Below are 25,441 nucleotides of genomic sequence, written 5' to 3'. Positions count from 1 at the left end.
GAAAAGCCAGGTAATGGATCATTCCTGAATCAAGGAGCAGTCACTCTAATTTGCCATGCTTTGGGGATGGCTGTGCCTGCTAGCCTGTAGAATTTACAGCACCTAGGTTGAGACTGAGTGGCTGCATTTCTGAGGTCAATTTGCAGTCAAGTCCCTTGCTGTTAATCTACATAGGGTCTTTATATGAATTAGAGAGAGGTGGTCTCTCTGAGCTCGCCATGCCATTGGAAGAAGAGAATAGTGCCTTTTCCTCTGAAAGACCCAGCTTTGCATACAACTCGGAGAGGAGAGTGTCTGCCCATTTCATGCATCACTCACTCGGCCAAGTGCAAATTGTGCAGTGCGGTAACTGTAAACTGTGCACATCAGCCCTGATTATTCAGTCATCAATTGTTCAATCAATCAACGTTTATTCATCACCTAATATGCACTTTGAACCTCTTGGATTATGGGTTAAACCGCTGTATAGATATCTTCAGTACCCAAAATCCAGAAGGTAAAAATATTTATCAAGGCCCTGCTGTTAGCTGGAGAGTTGCAGTGGGATAAGGGGCGAGGCAATCCACAGGAGGTGTGCAGAGAGGGGTGTGGGCTGGTGCTACACAAATTATGGTCTGCTGGTTTGTGCCCTTCTACACATTGTTACTTCTGTCTGCTGCGATTAAACTGTACTGGGATCAAATATGTCACTAAGCACAAATATGTAGATCAAATATGTCACTAAGCACACTGTTAATTCAACTGAATTTTTTTTTTTTTCATAGCAAAGCTTTCCTGGAGAAGGAAGCAAGACCATGCATTGATTTACATTTTGGTATAATTTCCTTATCTCATTGTGGGCCAATAACAAACAGTTCATAGACCGACGATTTTGAGGAACACCAATCTAGGTAACATTGGCCCATTATCTAGCCAGATAGGTGATCTTAGATACTTTCTGTTTTTATCCTATTTATTGTCTTCCTATTTCCCTTCTTCTTCTTTCTTTCTTTCTTTTTTTTTTTTTAACTGCCTTATATTCATCTTCATAATTTTTCCTTTCCTGGACACCTAGGTGCCTCAGGTCATGATCCCGGGGTCCTGGGATTGAGCCCTGCATCCGGCCACCTGCTCAGTGGGAGACCTGCTTCTCCCTGTCCCATTCCCCCTGCTTGTGTTCCCTCTCTCACTGTCTCTCTCTCTATCAAATAAATAAATATATAAATAAATCTTCATAATTTTTTCTCTCCTCTGTTTCCTTATTTCCAGCTTTCTATTTTTTCCCTTCCATTTTGATGTTGTAAATTTGATTCAGTTTTTTTTTTTATTTTAAAAAGCAAAATGAGGGAGCCCAAATACATAAGTTAAGAAACGAAAATAGAAAACAATCACAAAATTAGAGGAATTTACAAGACTAGAATAGTAATTACAATTATTGTATGCCAATACATTAGAAAATGAGGATGAAATGGATTATTTTTAACAAAATAGAAATTACTAAAATACCCTAGGTTTACAGAAATTATAAATAAGACAATAGGCATAAAAATTTTGAAAGTAGTTAAAAAGTAGCCTCCCCAAATGCCAAAATTCCATGGTTTTGCAATTAGATGCTAACAAAAATGTACAAAAAAATCAGTAAGAGCAATACTATTATAACGCTCTAAAGGACCATTTACAGAAAGAACAGAAACTTCATATTTTTGTGAAATGTATGTATACTGATATACACATTTGACACAGCATAAAAAGAAAGCTACAGACTTATTAATATTAGTGCACTTGTTAATATGAACTAATGTGTATTAGGAAATAGAACCCATTTACACATCAAAGAATAATATGCCTCTCTATTGTCATTGCAATTGCTTTTATAGTTAGGCTTGTTATCAGGAATTATGAGTCCTCTGACTTTGTTGTTCTTTTTTTTTAAATATTTTATTTTGTTATTTGTCACAGAGAGAGAAAGAGCACACAGCAGAGGGAGTGTCTCTTTGCTGATCAAGGAGCCCAGTGCTGGGCTTGATCCCAGGACACTGGGATCATGACCTTAGCCAAAGACAGATGCTTAATTGACTGAGCCACCCAGGTGTCCCTGACTTTGTTCTTTTTAAAAAGATTGTTTTGGTTTTTCTAAGTCCTGTGCATTTCCTTGCAAGCTTTTATAATCAATTTGTTAATTTCTATAAAAAATGACTTGCGATTTTGATAAGATTGCTTTGAATCTGTAGATTAATTTGAAGACATCCTAACAATTGGGTTTTTCAATCCATGAACATGGTATACTGCTCTGTATATTTAGGCATTTTTAAGTTTCTCCTAGGAATTCAGTTTTGTATTTTTCTGGTTTTTATGCCAAAGACTGTAGAATATACCATGTCTAACTGATTTCTAAGTATTTTGTGTTTTGGATGTTATTGTATATAGAATTTTTAAAAAACTATTTTCTTTCCCATTTGTTTTCTGGTATAAGAATATGATTAAATTTTGCCTATTGATCTGTGTCCTGCAGACTTCCTAAATTTACTTACTATTTTAAGTAGGTTTTGTTTTCTTTTATATGTTCTTTATGTTTCTTTATATGTTCTTTATATCTGTGCAAAAAATCATGTTGATTTTAAATACAGTTTTGCTTCTTCCTTCCCAGTCTTTCTGCCTTTTCTTCCTTCCCTCCCTCCCTTTCTTCCTTCCTTCCTCTCTTTCTTTTCTTTTCCTCTTTTTTTCCTCCCTTCCTTCCTTCCTTATTGCACTGACCAGGACCTCTAGTACAATGCTGAATGAAATGGTAAAACTGTTACAGTGTTGACATCCATGTCCTATTTTTGATCTTAAGAGAGAAGCATTCAGTATTTCTCCATTAAATATGATTTTTCAATAGATGCCCTTTATCAGATGGATAAAGTTCCCCTCTATTCTTACTTTGCTGAGTTCCTTTTATTTTTTTAAATATTTTTATTTATTTGATATTTATTTATTTGACAGAGAGAGAGATCACAATTAGGCAGAGAGGCAGGCAGAGAGAGAGAGAGGAGGAAGCAGGCTCCCTGCCAAGCAGAGAGCCTGATGTGGGACTTGATCCCAGGACCCTGAGACCATGAGACCATGATCTGAGCCGAAGGCAGAGGCTTAACCCACTAAGCCACCCAGGTGCCCCTATTTACTTATATATTGGTCTAACATCCTGATTGATTAAACTAGTCATAACATTTGTAGAATATACCCCACTTAGTAATGATTTTTATTATTTTTATATGTAGGTAAATGGATTTTTATTTCTATGTTCATGAGGAATATTCTGTAATTTTTATTCTTTGTAATGAGATCTGGTTTTGATAAAAGGATTATGCTAGCTCACCTCTGTTTTCTGAAAGGGTTTGCATGGGATTGATATTTTATCTCCCTTAAATATTTGATAGAATTCATTAGTGAAAGCATTTGGGTTGCAATTTTCTTTTCAGGAATATATATGTTAAATGTTTATTTGAGTATAATTGACACACAATGGAACATAAGTTTCAGGTGTACAAGACAGTGAGTGATTCAAGTTTATGTATAAGTTATGTATAAGTTTATACATTATGTTGTGTTCACCACACGTGTAACTACCATCTGTCCTTATACTTTGCTATTACAATGTAATTGACATACTCTTTATGCTGTGCCTTTTATTCCCATGACTTTTTCATTCCATAACTGGAAGCATGTATCTCCCACTCCCCTTTATCATTTTGTTCAACACCCATTCGTCTCTCCTCTGGCAACCATTAGTTTGTGAATATTTTTAATAACAATTTCAGTCTCTATAATAGATAGAAGGCTGCTTGGACTTTCTGTATTTTCATGTGTCTGTTTTAGCAAGTGGAGTGTGTCAAGAGTGTTTTCCAATTAAGCTAAGTTGTTGGACTTACTGGCAAAAAGTTGTTAATACTTTTCCTTTTTTCGTTTGTTAGCATGTGAAATATGTTGTGATATAATTTCCTTTTCTCTTATATTGGTAGTTGTGTTTCCTATCTTTGTTTCTTGATCACTCTTTCTTAAAATTTTTCTATTTTATTAATATTCCAGAGAAACAAATTTTAGCTTTGCTAATTTTCACTAATATTAGTTTTATAGTTCTTTGATTTTTACTGTTATCCTTATTAATCCCTTTCTTCAACTTAATTTGGATTTAATTTGCTCCTCTTTTTCTGGCTTCTTTAGGTGGAACATGAGATCATTGGTTTTAAATCTTTCTTCTTTTTATGTAAATATATTAACCTAGAAATTTTTCTCTAATCCCTCAGCTGCATTCCACAGATGTTCATGTGTTGTCTTTGTATTTTTGTTCCCTTCCAAATATTTTTCTTAATTTCCATTGTGATTTCTTCTTTGACCTATCGATTAATTAGAAACACGTTGTTTAATCTCCAGTTTTTGAATTTGTAGAGATATTTTAATATGGTTGATTTCTAATTTAATTCTGTTACTGTCAGAAAGCATTATCAAACTTTTGAAATTTTTTAAGTCTCATTTTATGGCCCAGAATATGGCTTATTTTATAAAACTTTCTATGCACACTTAAAAATAGTGCATTCTACAGTTGGTGGGTGTAATGTTCAATAAATATTAATTTGTTGATAGAGCTACCAACAACTGTTGTGTTCTTACTGATAATGTGTTTAGTTTTTGAGTCCATTTCTAAGAGGAGTGTTAACATCTCTAGCTTTGCTTATTATTCCATTCTTCCATTCCATTCCATATCAGTTTTTGTCTCATGGATTCTGAAGCTCTGTTGTTAAATGCACACACATTAATGATGGATATGTTTTTTGGATTCTTGACTCTTTATCATTCTGAAGTATCCAGGGTTTGAGGAGAATTTCTATCCTGATTTTATTTCTCTTTATTGTGACTCACTCTTTTCTGATATGTCCCTTCTCAGTTTCCAATCCCTGGAGTTCCTGAACATGTCTGCTCTTTGATACTTTATGCTACTAAGACTGGCTTTCCACCTGATCTCTAATCATACTGCCATGCCCAGCGGGGTGTTCACTCAAGGAGAAAAAGTCTAATCACCAAGCTAATAGTACCCAAACTAGGTTTTCTTTATTCCTAACTTAGAAGTGTTTTCTACTATGTCATAATGCTAACAGATAAGAGTAATGACCACTTTCAGATGGCTGAGTAGTAGTCCATTGTCTATATGGACCATATCTTCTTGATCCATTCATCTTTTGAAGGGCATCCTGGCTCTTTCCACAGTTTGGCTATTGTAGACTTTGCTGCTATGAACATTGGAGTACATAGGGCCCTTCTTTTCACTACATCTGTATCTTTGGGGCAAATGCCCAGTAGTGTAATTGCCGGGTCATAGGGTACCTGTATCTTTAATTTTTTGAGGAAACTCCACACTGTTTTCCAAAGTGGCTGCACCAACTTGCATTCCCACCAACAGTGTAAGAGGATTCCCCTTTCTCCACATCGTCTCCAATATTTGTTGTTTCTTGCCTTGTCAACTTTTGCATCAACATGGATGGGACTAGAGATTATGCTGAGTGAAATAAGTGAAGCAGAGAGAGTCAAGTATCATATGGTCTCACTTACTTGTGGAGCATAAGGAGTAACATGGAGGACATTAGGAGAAGGAAAGGAAAAGTGAAGGGGGGGCGGAAATTGGAGGGGGGAGACAAACCATGAAAGACTGTAGACTCCGAGAAACAAACTGAGGGTTTTAGAGGGTGGGTATTTAGGAGGGCACATATTGCACGGGGCACTGGATTTATATGCAAACAATGAATCACGGAGCACTACATCAAAAACTAATGATATACTGTATGGTGACTAACATAACACAATAAAAAACAACAATAAAAAAGAGTTATGACCACTAAATCCTCTGGGGCTTGTTTTTAAGTAGACCTCCTTAACCAGTCCTGGAAACTTCTTTGATTATTCTGGATGTGAGGAGGGAGGTATTTTCATTGGAGAGAAGAAATAAGAAATGGTAAACAATGTCAACCTGCTGGGTAATACATTAGACCTGTTTATAGTCTTTGCTTTTTAATCTACAGATCTGAATGACCTAGATCACCGATTGACTATAAAAGTCTCTTTTATACAGTGACCCTTATAGGATAAACAAAGGAGGGTTGGGGAAAGCATCTCAGAGGTCATATTGTCCAGTTCCCCTTCCCTTCTATAGCATCTGGTATGGGCAAAACTTAACCGGCTACTGCCTCTGAGCTTCTAGAAAGAGAGAAGAACCGGTTCTAAGTTTTGAGAATTTTTACATCGAAATCCACATCTCTGTGGGCCAGTCCAGTGATTCAAGTTTGATTTGCAGAAGCTGCACAAAATATCTTGTTTTATTTTCCACATGAAAGCTCTTCAAATATTTGAAGACATTTATCATGTGCCTCTGATTCTTATTTTTCCTAGGCTTAAAACATGCTTAAACATCCCCATTTCTTTTAAATCTTTGCATGAACTTGTCAACTAGAACTGCCCCTTTTTCTTTTTTTTTTTTTTTTAAAGTCTATGAGTGGCTCTTAAGTCAAATCTTCCACATCCTCATATGGTTGATTATTTTGAATCTATATAGAGCTGTCCTCTGGAAAATGATAAAATATCGGTAGGAATGTATTTTGAAAAGTTTAAAGCAGTTCATCCATGCAAATAATTGCATCTCTATCATTATCTTGGGTCCTCTGTTTTTGCCTAAACCTTTTGCCAAGTCAGTCCCAACACCTTAATATGATGGGGTAGATAAAGACTTCTTGCATTTCCTTCCTCCTTCGGTATCTACTTAAGTAGCAAATTTGTTGATTCTTATCATTCCCTTATCTTTCGTGTTCCTCCAGCCCGTTGCTAACATGGAATGAATTAGAACTTTTTGAGAGCTACCTGTGTTCTAAGTACATTGTCTCCATTACCTCAATCATTGGATAAGGTAGATGTTAATTTGCACAACTTGTATAAAGAAACCAAGGCTGAGTGGTTAGTATATGTGCTGCAGAAGCGAGCACAAGGCTGAGTGGTTAAACCAGTTAGCCAAGGACCCCTAACAAATTATTGGCAGATTGTCTTCCTACCTCCCATTTTTCTATTTATACCATCACTTTGTGCTAACTCTTTGTTCTGTTTCATACTTATTTTATATAGCTTGGCAATATATTTGCTTGTGATCTTTCCTTTCAGTAAAAGAGTAAGATCACTGAGATCAGGGATTATGTAGTAGGAAGTTTTGTATTTTCCTTAGTACCAAGTAATACTACAGATAACTCACTCTTTCAAAGCCATATGCCAGATGTTAGCAACAATTTTGTTTACGTTCATTTTTTTTTTAAAGTCAGCACTCTTCGAGTAGAACATTATTCAAGATTTGAATGTATGTATGTGTGTAAGTCTGTGCAAGTGTTTATATGTGTATGAGTGGTTTACAAAAACTTTAGAATAACTGTTTTAAGGAATTTTGATAAAACTGGCTGTGCCCAGGGCCCTTGCTCCATATTAAACTCGACTGTACAAGTGACATTAAATAAAACAAACACATGAAGTAGAAGAAGGGTAAATTAGTCCTAACGGGAATAGTTTTAAATTACTAAATAAGAAATTGTGGCAGTGTTTTGAGAAAACTTGTACTGAATGTTATCAGCTTTTCCAAAATTGGGTTTATACCTTCTGAACTTAGAACTAAGGGGCCATTTTAACATGTTTTTAAACAACAGCAAAAAAGTTAAGGCAGAGTTATTTATCTTGGGCAGGCTTTTGGGCAAAGTTTCAACAAATTAGGCTTTGACATTTTGGTAAATGTTGAAGTATCTCATGGCACTTTAGTAGGAATTGGGATTTTTCTTGCCCCTATTTTACTGTCCAAAAATTTGGAGACTTGGCAGAAAACCTTGGGAAAACTAAAATTCCACTTCTCTCAATGTGGTATTACTCATCCCAATTTAAAGTAAACAATAAAAAGGAAGATTTAAAGATAAGCTATGGCTACAATTTTTTCCATATAAATAATACTGTTTTTTTTAATTACCCAGGATAGGGTAGAATTAGTTAATTAGCTAAGTAATTAAAGTTAAAATTCGTGAGATGCAGATTAACTTCCAATGTGTCATGTTAGTTATTGCTTCAAAACACCTGGACACAAGAGTTGTAGTATTTTGAAGAGAACAGAGAAAGGCTTTTGGATTATGCTTGTCAAAGGACTTTTTTTTCCTCCTATGTTAAAATACTGTCATGTGGTGTCTGATAAAAGTCCCCTGATCCTAAAGTGTATGCCAGAAATACAAATGAGGCCTGTTTCCTTACTTCTCCTTTTCTTTGCCTTGTTCTGGTTGAAACCTATGGTTGTAGTATTCGGGTATAAAATCTTAAATTAATTTATTTGAGTTGAGAGAGTGATTCTGCTGGTATGGTTTTGGGGGGGTGTAGTGGCCAGCTCTCTGGGTGACTAGCAGATTTGTTGATTTCCTAGTTGTAATAGGGCTGAAGCCCACTCCCATATCTTTTCAAATCCTCTGTATTCATGCCTTCTGTCTACATGAGTGCTACTCACATCCCTTTGGATAATCCACCTAATCTTGTTCTTTTTGCCTCTGTAGAGTGAGGGTTCTCTATATGCCCCAGGGTCTCTCCTCTGTAATTCATCCAAATGTATTCACCGTTTGTCCAGTTCCCTCTGTGCTGTGACAAATGGTTGGTTTGCTAATCTGCGGTGAATCAACCCAAGCTAAAATGCTCAATACTTATAAAATAAATACATATGCTAATCCCTTAATGTGTTGCTTATTCTCTTAGGATAGACACTCAATGTATTGCCTCTTCCATTAGGAATTTTAAGGAGCGGCCAGTATGTGAATGTCTTAATCCAAGGAAATATTCTTTTGTAACTAGCATTTGGGAACTATGGTAGGCTGATAGGGGAAGATATTTTTTGAGTCTCCAGACACAATTGAGTACCTTCTTTAATTTTTATGATAGACCCTTAACTTGATTATTTATATGATTATCAGAGCTTACAGATCTCCCTTTTACTGGCAAGGCAAAAGAGTTGAACACAAGACTGTCATTAGGTGTTATGAAAAAGAGTACTTGCCAAAAAAAATTATTTTGAATGATTGCTTGAAGGAAAGACAATTATTTATTTCTCTGGAGACACTGTATTATTCTGGAATAACACCAGGATTTCAGAGGTTTAAGTGCATCAGTCATATTGGTTTGAGAGTTCACAGACACACTTCGCTGCATTCACTGAGATAACTCTTCAGTTAAAAAAGAAATTAAAACTTATATGATGTGGCCAAAGCATATTCAGAGGAAAATTAATGGCCTCAAATAAAGAATGGTATTACATTAATTAAAGATTTAACAAAAAAAAAAAGATTACAAAGAACAACGAAAAGCAAATAAAACAATAGAAGCAGAAATTAGCGGGGATTACGAAAAGAAGTGATTCCTGATGATAAGTGCAAAAGTAAATAAATAAAACCCATAATATTAACCAGTAAAAAAACTTGTTCTCAAAAAAACTGCAGACTGGACAAACATATAGATTCTCCATTCTGGAGGGAGAGTAGAATTCAGAAACATAGTATTTTAATACTGATAATGGGGCTATAACCAAAAAAGATACGTTTGAAGTTGAGAGATGACACAACTCTGTTAATAAATTTTATACTTAAATATGTCCCAAATATCACAGGGGACATCCTAAAAACATTATGCTATTTATCTGAAATTTACCTCAGATCCTTTGTGAAACAATATTGGAGAATGAATGAATGAATATACAAATGAAAAAATGTCCTGGTAGAAGAAAACTTTGGGGATGTCTTTTTATTCTCTGTGAAAGGACTCAGAATTTCTCCTTGGTAACGGCTCATAATAGAGTTGTGGTCAACAATTTGGAGACCTTGGCCTTGTAAATTAATACCAACCGGTCACCCTTGCTGCTCTCTCTTTCTTTTCCTCCCTCCCTTGTCCCCCTTTCCTACCTTTCCCCCCTTTTTCTTCCCTTTCTCTTTCGCTTACAGTTTTTCTCTCATTGGTCTCCTTGTGAAAAAGAAAACCTTGGACTTGTTTTTACATTCACACTTGAAAGGAAAAACGTTATAAGAAAAGATGAGAGGATTATGGTTTTTCCAGCCCAGGAGAATAAAAGCAGAATAGCGATTTCATACTAGCACAGAGTGGTTTTTCAAATTCTTTTTGATTACCAGAGGGAAGGTCCCATATATCACCTTTACTTTGTAGGCAATAGAAGGCAACAGTAGGACTTTGAAGTTTATGTGCAAAATCCTGGAGGAGCACATTACTGTCAAGGAAATTGTGATTGTCTGATGACAATGGTCATTTCAGGTAAACTCTTGGAATTGATCCATTTGGGCAATTCACCATGCAGTGTATGCCTTACAAAGATTCACAGAGGACTGTCAACTTCTTCCCTAAATATTTTATTTTATTTTATTTATTTATTTATTTATTTATTTTTTGCAGATTTTATTTATTTCTTTGACAGAGATGACAAGCAGGCAGAGAGGCAAGCAGAGAAAGAGGGGGGAAGCAGGCTCCCCGCTGAGCAGAGAGCCCGATGTGGGGCTCGATCCCAGGACCCCGGGATCATGACCTGAGCCGAAGGCAGAGGCTTTAACCCACTGAGCCACCCAGGCGCCCCTTTCCTAAATATGTTAGATCATTCTCCCCATTTGCAGCATCTTCTCAAAAAATTCTCTTTTATCAGTTTATATTTCAGAGTGACATATATGGTGCCCTAGGGAATGAATGACTTTCTGACATTACTAATCCAAGTAGGCTTGTTTGCCTGTCCTGGACGACTATCTTTGCTTCATTTTCAGGCATCTCAAGATCTTCCTGTGCCCTCTATTTCCAGGACGGCTGCTGCGTCCCATGTGAAAAGCAGAGGACAAAATGAAGATTTCGCAGTGCAACATGCACCACTGGCTGTTTCCAGCTCTGCTGGCGGTTTCTTATTTTTCCACCATTGTCCAGGGTCAAGGTAATGCAAAACTTTAAGATAATCATTAGGGTCTGGGACTCTAGCTATATTGGTTCTAATTATTATTTTTTACTTTATTTACCCTAATAGTGTTTCACTGGTTCTACTGTGTTTCTAGGCAAGGTCATATGTTACTCAGTTTCCCCAGCTGTTTACTTTGTAGAAATGTGCCACAACTTTGATGAGGGTGAAGACATCACCAATGACTGAGCATAGTAATTTTGTGGTGGTTTGTTAAACAGCTCATTCCTCACATGCTTCTGAAGTGGCTGTGCAGATGTCATTAGGAAAAGACAAATTTGCATGCTGCAAAATCAGATCCATTAGTGAAGAGCTATAATGGGTGTTAGGTAGGTACCCCAGTCATGCCTTCTCTCTTAAATAGAGGGTCTACGAAATATGTCTGCCACTTCCTACCTGGTCTTTATCACTTTGTTTCTTTCTTTAAAAACTAGCACATGGTGTAAAGCTTACTAAAAGCCTGACATAGGCGGCTAATATGCCCTTTTAAGCATTTCCAATGATTTCTGGTTTTGTTTTCATTGAACGTAGTTTTTGAAATCTACTTTCTGTATTACTGGGGTCTGCACTTTTATTCTCAATTTCCACTTGTTTTTATAAAGTGTGTTAGGAGTTTCTGCACTACCAACTCGTGGGCCAAATCTGACCCACTGCTTGTTTTTGTCATTAAAGTTTTATTGGAACACAGACGTGCGTTTACATATGTCTGTGGCCGCTTTCACCCTGCAGGTAGTCCAGTGGTTGTGTTAGAGACTGTGTAGGCCACAAAGCCTGAAATATTTATTATCTAGACTTTTGCAAAAAAAGCATGCTGGTTTCCGAAGTCAGTGCACAACATGTATAAGTAAGGAAAACTCCATTATTAGGTAAACAAGATAATCTTGCAGAAACAGAAATGTTGGTGCTGAAATTGTCATTCATCGGCTTAGCGAGGAAATCTACACGTGATAAAGAAAGTTATTTTAGGAGTGTTAATGTCTAAGGCTTGGAATTTACAGTTATAGAGAAGTCAAATGTTAAGACCCACCACACCCTGCTTCCTCAAAGTGAGGCATGCTTGTTTGGAAAGGCAAGGAATTTGACCCTTTGCGTGTTCAAATAGTGTTAAAGCCATATTTCCAACTCTTCAAGCAACACATAGGAAACAGTTGGACAGATCAATTCTGCTTGCTCTATTTACATGAATACAAGAATGCTTTTGGAAGTGATAACTAGAAATCCCAGATAACTTACCATCTAAACTGTGGGATTCCAGACATAAGACCTTTGGAACACAGGGCAGGCAAATCACAAAGCCCTTCCGAGGGGCCATCTTGTCTAACTTAGTTCAGAAATGGTCTTTTGTGGAGTAACTGATCATACAGAGAGCCCTTCTGGGATACTTTCGGGGGTGCCATCAACCAGATACACATTGTTGGCCAAATTCCATTTCAAATGAATATTTATGGGGCACATTCTGTGTGTTAGGTTCAGGATACAAGGTAAGACTTCACTCTTTGTCTTCCAGCAGCTTACTGCTACTGAGGAGACAGGGTATAGGCAGATAAATCACCACGCAAGCTTTTGTGGGGTGGGGGGTGGGGGGTGTAGCAAAAGACAAAGATGGAAAGGTCTACTGGAGCCAGACTGTGGGGAATTTTAAACAGCTCCATTTTTTAAAGAAACTGACAGCAATGTCGATGATACTCGTATTTGCAACCTGTAGGGACTTGGGGAGTAAGTAAAAAAAGTAAGAGAGACCATTAGAAGATTATGTTGACTTCTCTGAGAAGTAACTGTTGGGGGTCCGAACCAGATAGAAGAATAGAGAGAAGAGAATGAGTCCGAGAAACATTTCAGAGGTAGAAGACATAGAATTTGTTTTCTGATCAGACGTGGAGGCAGTTGTGAAAGGGAAATGCCAGAGATGACTCTTAAGTCTTTTTCCTGGAGAAGTGAGGAGGTGGAGCCTTTAATTTTGACCGCTGTGTTACTGTTGCTTTTGTGTCTTTGTGTCATAGCTGTTTGTTGATGCTTGTTGAAACCGTAGTTCTCTCCTTAGTGTCTGTATCTCTGATACAGAACAATGCCTCAGTCATAGTATACATTTGTTGAGGAGATTAATAAAAGAATAAGCGTCTGACTCTTGATTTCGGCTCAGGTCATGATCTGAGTCGTGAGATCAAGCCCTGCATCGGGCTTCATGGTTAGTGGGGAGTCTGCTTGAGGTTCTCTTCCTCTGCCCCGCCCCCTGCTTGTGCATTCGCTCCCCCCGCAAATAAATAAATGTTTAAAGAAATAAAAGAATAAGCAATGAAGCAAATTCAAGAAGCAGATGAGGTCAGTCTTAGACACATATGGAGCCTCAAGTGCTTGTGGAACATTTAGCACAAGATGTCTGGTGGGCAGTGGATGATGTGGAGCTTAGATGAAAGAGATGAGAGTAGGAAATGTATCTAAATTGTTTTGTGCTTGGAGGTTAGCTGATAGGGACCTTTGAGGTCTCAGAGGTGAGCCAAAAAGGCATGGCCCGATGGAGAGCAGTGTAGATGAAATATGGCAGACATCAACAGTTAAGAAGCTAAAGGAAGAAAAATGATGACGGAAATTGTCAAAAAAGCAATTGTAAAGAGGGTCAGGGGAATGTAGTGGCCTGGAAGTGAAGGCTGGAGAAACTTTGAAGAAGGAAGATGGCGGGCACATGCGGGAGGAAATCCTAGTAAGAAAAGGCTTCAGATGTCATGGACTTCTTTGGCTTTTAGGAAAGTATGTAAGACATTTGAGAAACTGAATCTTATTTCTATCTCCCAGGACACCATTCATGGTGTCAGCAGAGAATAAAGAATGCGAATTGCTTTGTTTGATTGATTTTCTGCTTTTATTTTTTTTTTAAGATTTTTAAAAATTTTAAGTAGTCTCTATACCTAACGTGGAGCTCAGATTTATAACCCCAAAGTCAAGAGTTGCACGCTCTACAGACTTAGCCAGCCAGGAGCCTGTGATTGATTTTCTACTATTACTTTTTTTCAAGTTTATTTGTTTATTTATTTTTAAAAGATTTTATTTATTTATTTGACAGACAGAGAGCACAAGCAGGCAGAGAGGCAGGCAGAGAGAGAGGAGGAAGCAGGCTTCCTGCTGAGCAGAGAGCCCGATATGGGGCTCGATCCCAGGACCCTGGGATCATGACCTGAGCCGAAGGCAGAGGCTTTAACCCACTGAGCCACCCAGGTGCCCCTCAAGTTTATTTATTTTTAAGTAATCTCTACACCCAATGTGGGGCCCAAACTCCTGACCCCAAGATCAAGAGTCACAAGATCTTCTGACTGAGCCAGTCAGGTGCCCTTGATTTTCTACTTTTAAAGCAGACATAGGAATGAGTTCTTGTGGGTTGGCCAATTTTGACACTAATTTGCAAAGTCACATGTGAATGTGTTTGACATTCAATACAGTATTTTGCTAATGGCAGGTGCGTTGACTTGCTAGCTGACACTAATTACTCTCAAACTTTATATTCTTAGAGACATTTTGGAGTCACATTTCTTCACAAAATGAAAAGAAAAGGTCAGTGTGGTAGGCAGAATAATATGCTCGCAACAATACACACATCCTAATTTCCAGAACCTGTAAATATGCCAAATTATATGGCAAAGGGGAAATTAAGATTGCTGATGGGATGAAAGCTGTTAATCAGCTGACTTTAAGAGAGGGAGATTATCCTGGATTACCTAGGTGGGTTCAATTTGGACCCAATCATGGGGGTCTTAAATACGGAAGAGGGAGGAAGAGGAATGAATGTCAGAGTGAAAGTCATGTAAGAAAGACTTAGCCAAGGCTATTGATGGCTTTGAAGACGGAAAGGGGACTCAATCAAGGAATGCTGGAATCCTCTAGAAGCTGGAAAAGGCAGGAAAATGGATCTTCTCTGAGAGCCTCCAAAAGGGAAGGCTAAAACCAAAACGCTTTGCTTTTAGCCCAGCAAGACCCGTTTCAGGCTTCTGACCCCCAGAACTGTAAGATAATACATTTCTGTTATTGTAAGCCGCTAATAGAGTCTGTATTAAAGGGCATGTAGGAAATTAACTTTCCCCTCCTAAATAGCTTAATCAACAGAATGTGTTTTACCACTTAGTCTCTAAGTAATTCTTTTGTGTGTGTGTGTGTGATTTTTTTTTTTTTTTAGGATTTTATTTATGTATTTGACAGAGAGAGATCACAAGTGGGTAGAGAGGCAAGCGGAGGGGGGGGGGGGAGGGACGCGACTCCCTGCTGAGCAGACAGCCTGATGAGGGGCTGGATCCCAGGACCCTGGGATCATGACCTGAGCCAAAGGCAGAGACTTAACCCACTGAGCCACCCAGGCGCCCCTCTAAGTAATTCTTTCTGAAGAACTTTCCCTCTTCAGAGAATGTGAACCCACATTGGCTCAAAAATAGTTGTTTATACCTAGATTATTCCAGTATCTTCTTTTCAAGACAAGTTGCTAAATGAACTGGAACACAGAAAACATATTGTTGTGTTGGCTGTAAGTGGGGGGGAAGTGTAGTACATGACAGAATGGTGGGTCTAAGACTTTCTCAGTATTTCATAGTAAGTCTGCCCTGGGTTCCAGCAAAATTTGTTTTGGATGGTTATAAGCAGAAACCACTGAAGGTAAAGTAACTGTCATTTAAACACCTCAAAGCGTATAAAATTAGAGACTTTGCATCAAGGCTAAATTTAACTTTATAAAAATCTCTGTGTTAAGAAATTTACACATATGTTTTGTTGTTAGTAGTCATCAAACATGTTTGGACAGTGGAGAATATTTTCTTTACTGCTCTTTTCAGCATCTTTATAATGGGTCATCAAATGAAACATAGTAGGTTCTAAGTAAGACAAAAAGAACCTCCCCACCCCAGTATATCCCACAGTGACTTTCTTTCATATTTTAAGTTCTTCTATTTATAGAACATTGGGCAATGCATTTATTATTATTTTTTTAAGATTCATTTATTTATCTGAGAGAGAACGAGAGAGGGGAGGGGCAGAGAGAGAGAAATCCTCAAGCAGACTTCCTGCTGAGCAAAGCCCAATCCAGGGCTCGGTCCCAGGACCCTGAGATCATGACCCGAGCCAAAATCAGGAGTGGACCCTTAACCAACTGAGCCACGCAAGCGCCCCAGGCAGTGCATTTAATTGAAAAATAACTGAGATAAAAAGCTAAGGTTTTTGTTGTTTGTTTGGCTGTTTTTAGATCCCTTGGAAAAATAAACCAAATACTTCTCTGCTGTTTAAAGGTCATTTACTTAATAAATGTAAGAGGTTGTTCTATTGATACTGCGCCCAAAACTATGTTTTGAAAGAGAACACATTTTCACTGCCCATGCTACTCCATCTTGATCAGTCAGAGGTTTTTGGATGCAAAAAAAAGAAACATTTTCTGGCCCATTGAAGCAAAAAAAAAAAAAAAAAAGTATTTACTGGTAGGTAACAAAGTAGCTCATATCTTTAAAGTAAAAGTTAAATTAAGCTTTGAAAAGGATGGAACTCTAAGAACACCCCGGATACTGGATAAAATTCTAGGAAACTGACCATTTTTTAGGGCGTGTTATTGCAATGAAATTGACAGGCTATTTTCCTTCCTTCCATTGCTGGACGCGAGTTTCAGGTTCTTAGCCAGGGGAGTATGGCTGATTGATAGCACAGCCGAGGCCCCCTGTGGTACAGAGGGAGTATTGTTCTTGGGAAGAAACCAGCATGGTACAGAGAAGGCAGACAGACAAGTGGCCATCATGGGTCGTGAAGAACAGATCTTCATTTCAGTGTCCCTGTAGAAAAAGTAGTGTTTCAGGAAATTACTGGAAATATTTTAATTGGAATAAATCTTTGGGGATGCCCGCTGGCTTAGTCGATTGAGCATCCAACTCTTGATTTCAGCTCAGGTCATGATCTCGGGGTGGTGAGATCAAGCCCCAAGTTGAGCTCTGCATTGGCCGTGGAGCCTGCTTAAGATTCTCTCTCCCTCTCCCTCTGCCCTTCTTGGCCCTCTGCCCAACACACATGCACATGCTCTCTCTAAAAAAAAAAAAAAAAAGAAACAGCAAGATTTCTGTTTGAGGCTTCAATAAATCACGTCAACATTCATTTTCTGCCTACAAGATTTGTTTTCAATGAGAATAATTGTAGTGAAATTTGGGAGTTTTAAAAACTTCCCTCTCAAAAAACAAACAAAAAACAAAAAAAAAAAAACAAAACCCATAACACAACAAAACAAACACGGCCCTATACTTTCAGTAACAAGCCTAACCCTGCAGGAGAGAGGAAAATAAAGAATGGACCGTCCCCCTTCTTCCTCCTCAATTCCCCTTTGGGATGAAATACATATATTCACAAATATTGTGTTTGGCCCAATCCCACAGGAAGCCTGGCTTCACCATGCAAGGAATGAGTTGCCCTGGGTTCTTAGTGTGGGCTAGAAATCAAATTTTACGCTTGGTTGTTTTTTTGTTTGTTTGTTTGGTTGTCTTGTTTTGTTTTGTTGTCTTAAAAAGCTTAGGGTTTTAACTAACATGAAGTAAATTGTGAGTCAAATTCACATCAGCATTTGTAATTATTACTGGGAGTTATATGTATGTATAGAATCATCTCTTTGTGCTCGTAAAAAGAAAAATCATGGGTCTAACATCAAATATATCCAACTTTTTATTTCATGCGATAAGAGCAGTGATTTCTGAACTGCATTTACAGCGTTCCTATCAATCTTGGCTACCCTTGCCCTGACGCAAGTCCCAGTGTCTTTCTACCATACAGAGAAAAAGGAGTTAACTTTGAAGTTCGAAACTATGACCTCATGCCTCCTTCTTTCTTAACTAGCATTTTTTTTAAAAGATCTTATTTATTTATTTGACAGACAGAGATCACAAGTAGGCAGAGAGGCAGGCAGAGAGAGAGGGGGAAGCAGGCTCCCTGTTGAGCAGAGAGCCCAATGTGGGGCTCGATCCCAGGACCCTGAAATCATGACCTGAGCCACCCAGGTGCCCCTTAACTAGCATTTTTTATGTTCACTCTTTTCCCCCTAAAGGCAAAATCCTAAAGGAAACATGAATTTTGTGTCTAACCAAGATTTTCTTTTACTGATTGTGAGGGTATTTTTGCCAGGCAAAAACCTAAAGGAAACATGAATTTTGTGTCTAACCAAGATTTTCTTTTACTGATTGTGAGGGTATTTTTGCTTATATAATATAGGCAGTAGATGTGGTCTGTTGATAAAAGAGAAGGGTGGTGTTCCTTTTTGCTAGCAGCCATAATGGGACTGTAGTCACATGCATTATTTGTAAATGGTTTTAAAAGTTGGACACTGATGGATTTAGTGGTTGCATTTGCTTCACACTGTGTTTCCATGAGTAGTTCAACGGAAGCCAGTGCCTCTCTGGGTCTCAGCCCCATCTGTGTTGTCTGGACATGATCCATGCGATCAGAGTGTGTTCATTGTTATCCCCATCACTTTCTCCTGGGGGTTCAGAAGGCTATGGTTATTGACTTAAAAAATGTGGCAGGGCTCTAAACTCAGATCACATCTAAAGAACGGTAGCCTGGTGGTGCGCCTGAGTGGCTCAGTCCGCTAAGTGTATGCCTTCAGTTCAGGTCATGATCCAAGGTTCCTGGGATCGAGTCCTGCGTTGGGCTCCCTGCTCAGCAGGAAGTCTGCTTCTCTTTCTCCCTTTGACCATCACCCCTGCTCCCCGCCCCCTCTCTCTCTCTCAAATAAATAAATAAAATCTTTAAAGACTAGTAGCCTGGGTAGAAAATGTTGTAAAGATTTCTAATCTTGAACTTGGGAATTCTCAATGTTGTTGACTTATTTGCCCTCCTTGAGAAGTCAGCACACCTGGGGAACTGATCGAATTGGTTGATTCTCTAGCAACGGTCTAGACTGAGGCCTCCATCCTGCTTGTTGCTTGTACTTCTCTACTTGATGGTTCCCAGGCATGTCTGCCATCTTTCACTGGGGCATTCATGCAGAACTTTGTAATAAGCATGGCCAATGACATCTACCAGCCCACTGGCGAGATTTGGCTGAGAAACTGAATATTTTGTTTAAAATTGCTTAATTCTTGTTTTAAATGTTTTCCATAAGTAATAAAAGCCTACCTATAGGGGTGCCTGGGTGGCTTAGTTGGTTAAGCATCTGCCTTCGCCTCAGGTCTTGATCCCAAGGTCCTAGGATTGAGCCCCACATTGGGCTCCCTGCTTATCGGGGAGCCTGCTTCTCCCTCCCTCTCTGCCTACTGCTCCCCCAGCTTGTGCTCTCTCTCTCTCTCTCTCTGTCAAATAAGTGAATAAAATCCCCCCCCCTTTTTTTTAAAGAGCCTACTTATAAACCAGTTATTCTCACCAATTTCCAGACTAAGCAAAATGGTAACAGTTTTCCTGTTCATCCAAATGGTAGGTTCCTCTTCTTGAATTTCAAAATAGTTATTCTTATGATAAATCCATATTTTTCCATAAACAAGAGAAATATCAACTCTTTCTTCCATTCATGTCACATTGAGAATGGGAAGCAATTTTTTTGTTTGTTTGTTTTGTTTCCAATTGCTAACATTCTCTGCTAAGAGGTAGTAAAAGTTGAGCTGACTTGTGAGGAGTCAGTTACTCATTTCTCTATCTCCATGAAGGGTGCCCTCTTAATGTGGCTTTTCTGCCAAAGAAACAGAGCATCTCACTTGGGGTCAGGGATTGTCATTCACCAGTACGTGAACTTGGGCAATTCTCTAGCTTGTCTCTGGCTTCTTTATATGTAAAATTGGGATGGTGCTGTATTTTTTGTGAGAATCAAATGAGCTTTTAAGATCATCCCTTAGATGAAGTGAAAGCAGGAGGAGCAAATATTTACAGATCACTTTTTCTAAAAATAAAGTTTTGGAAGGAGGAATCACTCAAGTTTCTTTATCTAATAAGTGACAGAAGTGGAATCAAATTAATGCCCAAACCCCATATTGTGCTCCATACCCGTTAAGGAGAATGTCTGTTTCCTCCCCCTCTTTCTGTTTCCTAAAGTGAGAAAGAAAGCAGGGTGTAAGAGTGAGCAGGAAGAGCTAACTTTTCTGTTACATGTAAGCTTTTCTTTTTTGACAAACTATTTCAATATTATGTAAACTAAAATCTTCTTAAACTATTTTGTGTGAAATTCTGGAGCACTGATGTAGGTTTCCAAAAACATGTTTTGAAGTTTGAATGACATTCACAAGAAGTAATATAGACCTATCCATTTTGTGAACTATCAGGAAAGATTAAGTGTCCTGGCATGACTCATGAGCCTATGCTGTGTATCTTTCTGAAAGATACAAATCAGCTACACTTTAAGAATGGATCAAACTTTATAAAACCTAATTATCTTTGATTTGATCCTTTTTCTTCCGGTCCTTTATAATCTCTTTCTCAAATGTTTTTTTAAATGAAGATCTTAATATTATAATATGTCCATGATTGCCTTCTTAAATGACCTTATTGTTAAAAATATTGGATTACTAAAGTGAAAAACCTAAAGGCATAAAACAGGTCCCAGTAGAGTAGATTATAAAAAGCTTATATGTTCCAAGTTGGGGGAAAAAAATCATCCTTGTAACATAATGAATGCATTTTACAAGACTGGATTCAATTTAAACTAGACTGGAGTATTACAATTTAACCCTAAGTCATAGGTCTTTTCATAAGGTCAGTACTATTTGATAAATGCTTATCTCTCGAGTAAGAAAGAGATGTTCTTGGGTTTGTATCATTGTGAAAACTCATCGGTTCATTAATGCGGTTGTAGAAAGAGCATATTTTGAGGCCGATGAAGTCAGGTGGTTTGATTTCATTACGTTGACTCTTTGGTTTAACTAATGGCAGCTTAAATGTTTCAACATTTAAACGATTTTTGTTTCTTCTTTTGCAGTGGCTCCACCGACACGGTTAAGATATAATGTATTATCTCATGACAGTATACAGATTTCATGGAAGGCTCCAAGGGGGAAATTTGGCGGCTACAAACTTCTCGTGACTCCAGCTTCAGGTAAAAACTGTTGATTGTGGGCACCTGGGTGGCTCAGTGGGTTAAAGCCTCTGCCTTAGGCTCAGGTCATGATCCCAGGGTCCTGGGATCAGGCTCTCTGCTCAGTGGGGAGCTTGCTTCCCCCTCTGTCTCTGCCAGCCTCTCCACCTACTTGTGATCTCTCTCACTCTGTCAAATAAATAAATAAAATCTTTTAAAAAAAAAGTTGATTGTGATTTCTAGAGTATTAACAACTTTTTACACGTAGTTAACTAAAAATGTGTAGTATTAAGTGTTTCTTGAAAATCATTTGAAATTTTTTTTTCAATTTAATATATGCACTTGAAATCTTACCCTCTAACCAAAGAAATAATATTCCCAAAGTCTAAAGAGTTGCTATTGGGCTCATCATAATTCTCCTCAGGGGAAATTTCCAGATTATTGAAATCTTTACTTCCTCTGTTTCAACATAGAATGAATACTTCTGGCCTGTTGACACTTAAAAAAAAAAATAAATAAATCTGGAAGGCTAATACTTGTGACCAGCTGAGTAAATTACGATTAATTAACTTGATAGTGTATTATTCAGCAATTATACATTAAAATGATAAGAGCTAAGTAGACACTGTGAAAATAAGTGCTAAATTAAAGCAGGAAAGGAGGAAAAGTAAAAGTTAGATTTATTGATCATGAAGATAAAGTAGTTATGCCAAATTTTTAAAATTAAATTTTGGTTGAATTTTTTCTTTCTTCTATTTTATGTTTTTATTATACAAATATGATTAGTAAAACAATACAGAGTATGGAAAGGAACTGCTGCTATTACACACAGTCATGGAGACAAAGAGGGGGTCAACAACATGAATAGCTTGAGCTCCACACCTGGGTCTGTGGTGTATAAGAGATGTCATTTGGGCAAGTTGTATAACCTCTCTATTCTCTAGTGTCATCTTACATGAAATGCACAAACAGCACTAGTCTCACCTCATGGAGTTGTAAGGTGTGGATCTCAAAATGTAATGTAATCTGAGAATCAGCACAGGCATCACTGAGAGCCAATGCAGAATATTGGTCCCCACCACCTGACCTTGACAGAGATCCCCAGATGACTCCTATGCATGTTAAATTTGGGAAGCACTTATAACAGTGACTGCCAGATAGAGTGCAGTCATATTGCCTATGATTGATATATAGATGATTTGAGTATGTCCCTCAGGTCTCATTTCCTTTCCTAGGATCCAGTTTCCCATATTCTGTAAGAAATATTTAATAATAGCATATTTGATTAATACATATATATTTATATATGTATAATAATTTTTCCTCTTTATTAGTAGATAAAGATGGGGTTTTTTATTTGGTAATTGATTTTTTGTTTGATATTGATAAAGATGGTTATATGGACCTGGGCTTCTTGCTGTTGGAGTCCTTTTCCCAACTCTTTTAATGAGGCTGACAAATGCTCTGTTGTTTATAATTGTGGACATTTTACCCAGTGGTGGATTTAAAATCTCAACCAAAACAAGCAGCTGAAACACCTTGCTTCTTGCTTGGCCATGATAAAGGAACCTTCTAGAAAGTTATTAACAAATATTACCCAGACCCTATAGAATGATTCATGGTTCAGTGAAACAGATGCCAACTTTACCCATGTTGGCTCACAGAAGTGACACACTTGCAGAAAGCAATATTTCATTCTCGAGCCTGGTTCAGAATTTTCATTTTGAAGTATGGCCCAATTTTGAAATAACTTTGACTTCTGAAAATGCAGTTTGTGTTCTGAAATAAGCCACCATGGGAAATTCAAGTTTAAGAGATTCCTGGGGAGAGACTTAAGATGGAAGAGTAGTAGGGAGAACCTGAACTTACCTCATCTGTTGAACATAGCTAGATCAAAAAACAAATCATTTTGAGTAACTAGGAAATTGATCTGAAGTTTAAGAAAATGATCTGAACAATTAGAGGGAGAGAACATGGCAGATGTGAGGTTTGGAGATATGAGTTGGGGGAGAGAAAAGCTGTGGTGTCATGGAGGGAAGGAAGCCCTCTTCACAGAGAGAAGACAGAGAGAGAGGGAGAGAGGAGGAGAGGGGAGTGGAGGCTGGAGTTGCTTATACCAAACCAAAAAGGTCAACACCAAGAAATATCATAGAAAATGAGAATTCTGAAAACAGTGAGAGACAAAATGTCCTTAACCCACAAGGGTAGGTATAAGGTTAGCAGCAGACCTGTCCACAGAAACTTAGCAGCCCAGAAGAGAGTGACATGATATATTCAATGTGCTGAATGGGAAAAAAATGCAGCCAAGAATACTATATCCAGCAAGGCTATCATTCAGAATAGAAGGAGAAATAAAGAGTTTCCGAAACAAGCAAAAACTAAAGGAGATCGTGAACACCAAACTAGCTGTGCAAGAGATATTAAAGGGGACTCTTGGACTGAGAAAGATAAACCAAAGGCAACAAAGACTAGAAGGAAAAGAGACAACCTACAGGAATGGCAACTTCACAGGTAATACAATGGCACTAAATTCATATCTATAAATAATTACTCTAATGTAAATGGACTAATTGTCCCAATTAAGAGACATAGGGTGAGAATGAATTAAAAAAAACAAAACCCATTGATATCCTGCTTATAAGAGACTCATAGATGCAAAGACGCCTCCAGATTGAAAGTGAGGATGTAGAGAACAATTTCTCATGCTAATGGACATCAAAAGAAAGCTGGAGTAGGCATCCTTATATTAGGCAAACTGGATTTTAAATTGAAGACTGTAATAAGAGATGAAGAAGGTCGCTTCTTTATTATAATATAGAGGTCTATCCAACAAGAAGATCTAACAATTGCAAATATTTATGCCCCCAGCTTGGGAGCAGCCAAATATATAAATCAGTTAAAGCAAACTTATAGAAACTCATTGATTATAATGCAATAATAGTAGGCCATTTTAATACCCCACTCATAGCAATGGACAGATCATCTAAGCAGAAGATCAACAAGTAAATAATAGCTTTGAATGAAACTCTGGAGCAGATGGACTTTTTTTTAAAAAAGATTTTATTTATTTATCAGATAGAGATCACAATAGGCAGAGAGGCAGGTAGAGAGAGAGGGTGAAGCAGGCTCCCTGCTGAGCAGAAAGCCCGATGTGGGGCTCGATCCCAGGACCCTGGGATCATGACCTGAGCTGAAGGCAGAGGCTTTAACCCACTGTGCCACCCAGGCGCCCCTGGAGCAGATCGACTTAACATGTATATTCAGAGCATTTCATCTGAAAGTGGCAGATACTGATTCTTTTCAAGTGTACATGGAACATACTCCAGAACAAATCACATATTGGTTCAAAATTGGACCTCAACAAGTACAAAAAGATGGAGATCATACCATGCATATTTTCATACCACAATGCTATTAAACTTGAAGTCAACCATAAGAAAAAATTTGAAAAATCACAAATGGAGGTTAAGGAACATCCTACTACAGAATGAGTGGGTTAACCAGGAAATTAAAGACGAAATTAAAAAAATATTCATGGTAGCAAATGAAAATGAAAACACTACAGTCCAAAACCTTTGGGATGCCGCAAAGGCAGTCAAAAGAAGGCAGTATATAGCAATACAGGCCTTCCTCAAGAAAAGTCTCAAATATACAACCTAACTTTATACCTAAAGGAGCTGGAAAAGGAACAGCAAATAAATCCCAAAACCAGCAGAAGAAGAGAAATAATAAAGATTAGAGCAGAAATCAATGATACAGAAATTTACAAAACCCAGTACAACAGATCAACACGAGTAGCTAGAACTTTGAAAGAATTAACAATATTGATAAACACTGAGCCAGACTTATCAAAAAGAAAAGAGAAAGGACCCAAATAAATAAAATCATGAACGAAAGAGGTGAGATCACAACCAACACCACAGAAATACAAATAATTACAGGAGAATATTATGAGCAATTGTATGCCAACAAATTGGACAATCTGGAAGAAATAGATAAATTCCTGGAAACATATAAACTACCAAAACTGAAACAGGAAGAAATGGAAAATTTCAACAGACCCATAACCAGCAAAGAAATTGAATCAGTAATTAAAACTCTCCCAATGCTATCCTGATCAAAATACCAATGGCATTTTTCAAAGAGCTGGAACAAACAATCATAAATTTATATGGAACTGGAAAAGACCCTGAATCACCAAAGAAACGTTGAAAAAGAAAAACAAAGCTGGGGATATCACATTACTTGATATCAAGCCATGTTACAAAGATGTCATCACAAAGACAGCATGGTACTGGCACAAAACAGACACATAGACCAATGGAACAGAATAGAGAGCCCAGATGTGGACCCTCAACTCTTTGGCCAACTAATCTTCAACAAAGCAGGGAAAAATATCCAATAGAAAAAAGACAGTCTCTTTAGTAAATGATGCTAGGAAAATTGGA

General features: G+C 37.8%; 1 protein-coding gene across 1 annotated transcript in view; it reads left to right on the top strand.

Annotated features, from left to right (window-relative positions):
• The window catches only part of COL14A1 (collagen type XIV alpha 1 chain), a 216,088-nt gene that overhangs the window by 6,560 nt on the left and 184,087 nt on the right, over positions 1–25,441 (top strand). Inside the window, exons 2-3 of the mRNA XM_080800436.1 lie at positions 10,853–10,978; positions 20,898–21,014. Of these exons, the coding sequence (XP_080656562.1) occupies positions 10,891–10,978; positions 20,898–21,014 (205 nt within the window). The 5' untranslated portion in view covers positions 10,853–10,890. The remainder of the gene's footprint in view (positions 1–10,852; positions 10,979–20,897; positions 21,015–25,441) is intronic.

Source organism: Martes martes (assembly GCF_963455335.1).
Source record: "Martes martes genome assembly, chromosome: 4".
In the NCBI taxonomy this organism is placed as follows: domain Eukaryota; kingdom Metazoa; phylum Chordata; class Mammalia; order Carnivora; family Mustelidae; genus Martes; species Martes martes.
The sequence above is the reverse complement of the archived record's forward strand: the minus strand, read 5'-3'. Positions and strand labels throughout refer to the sequence as shown.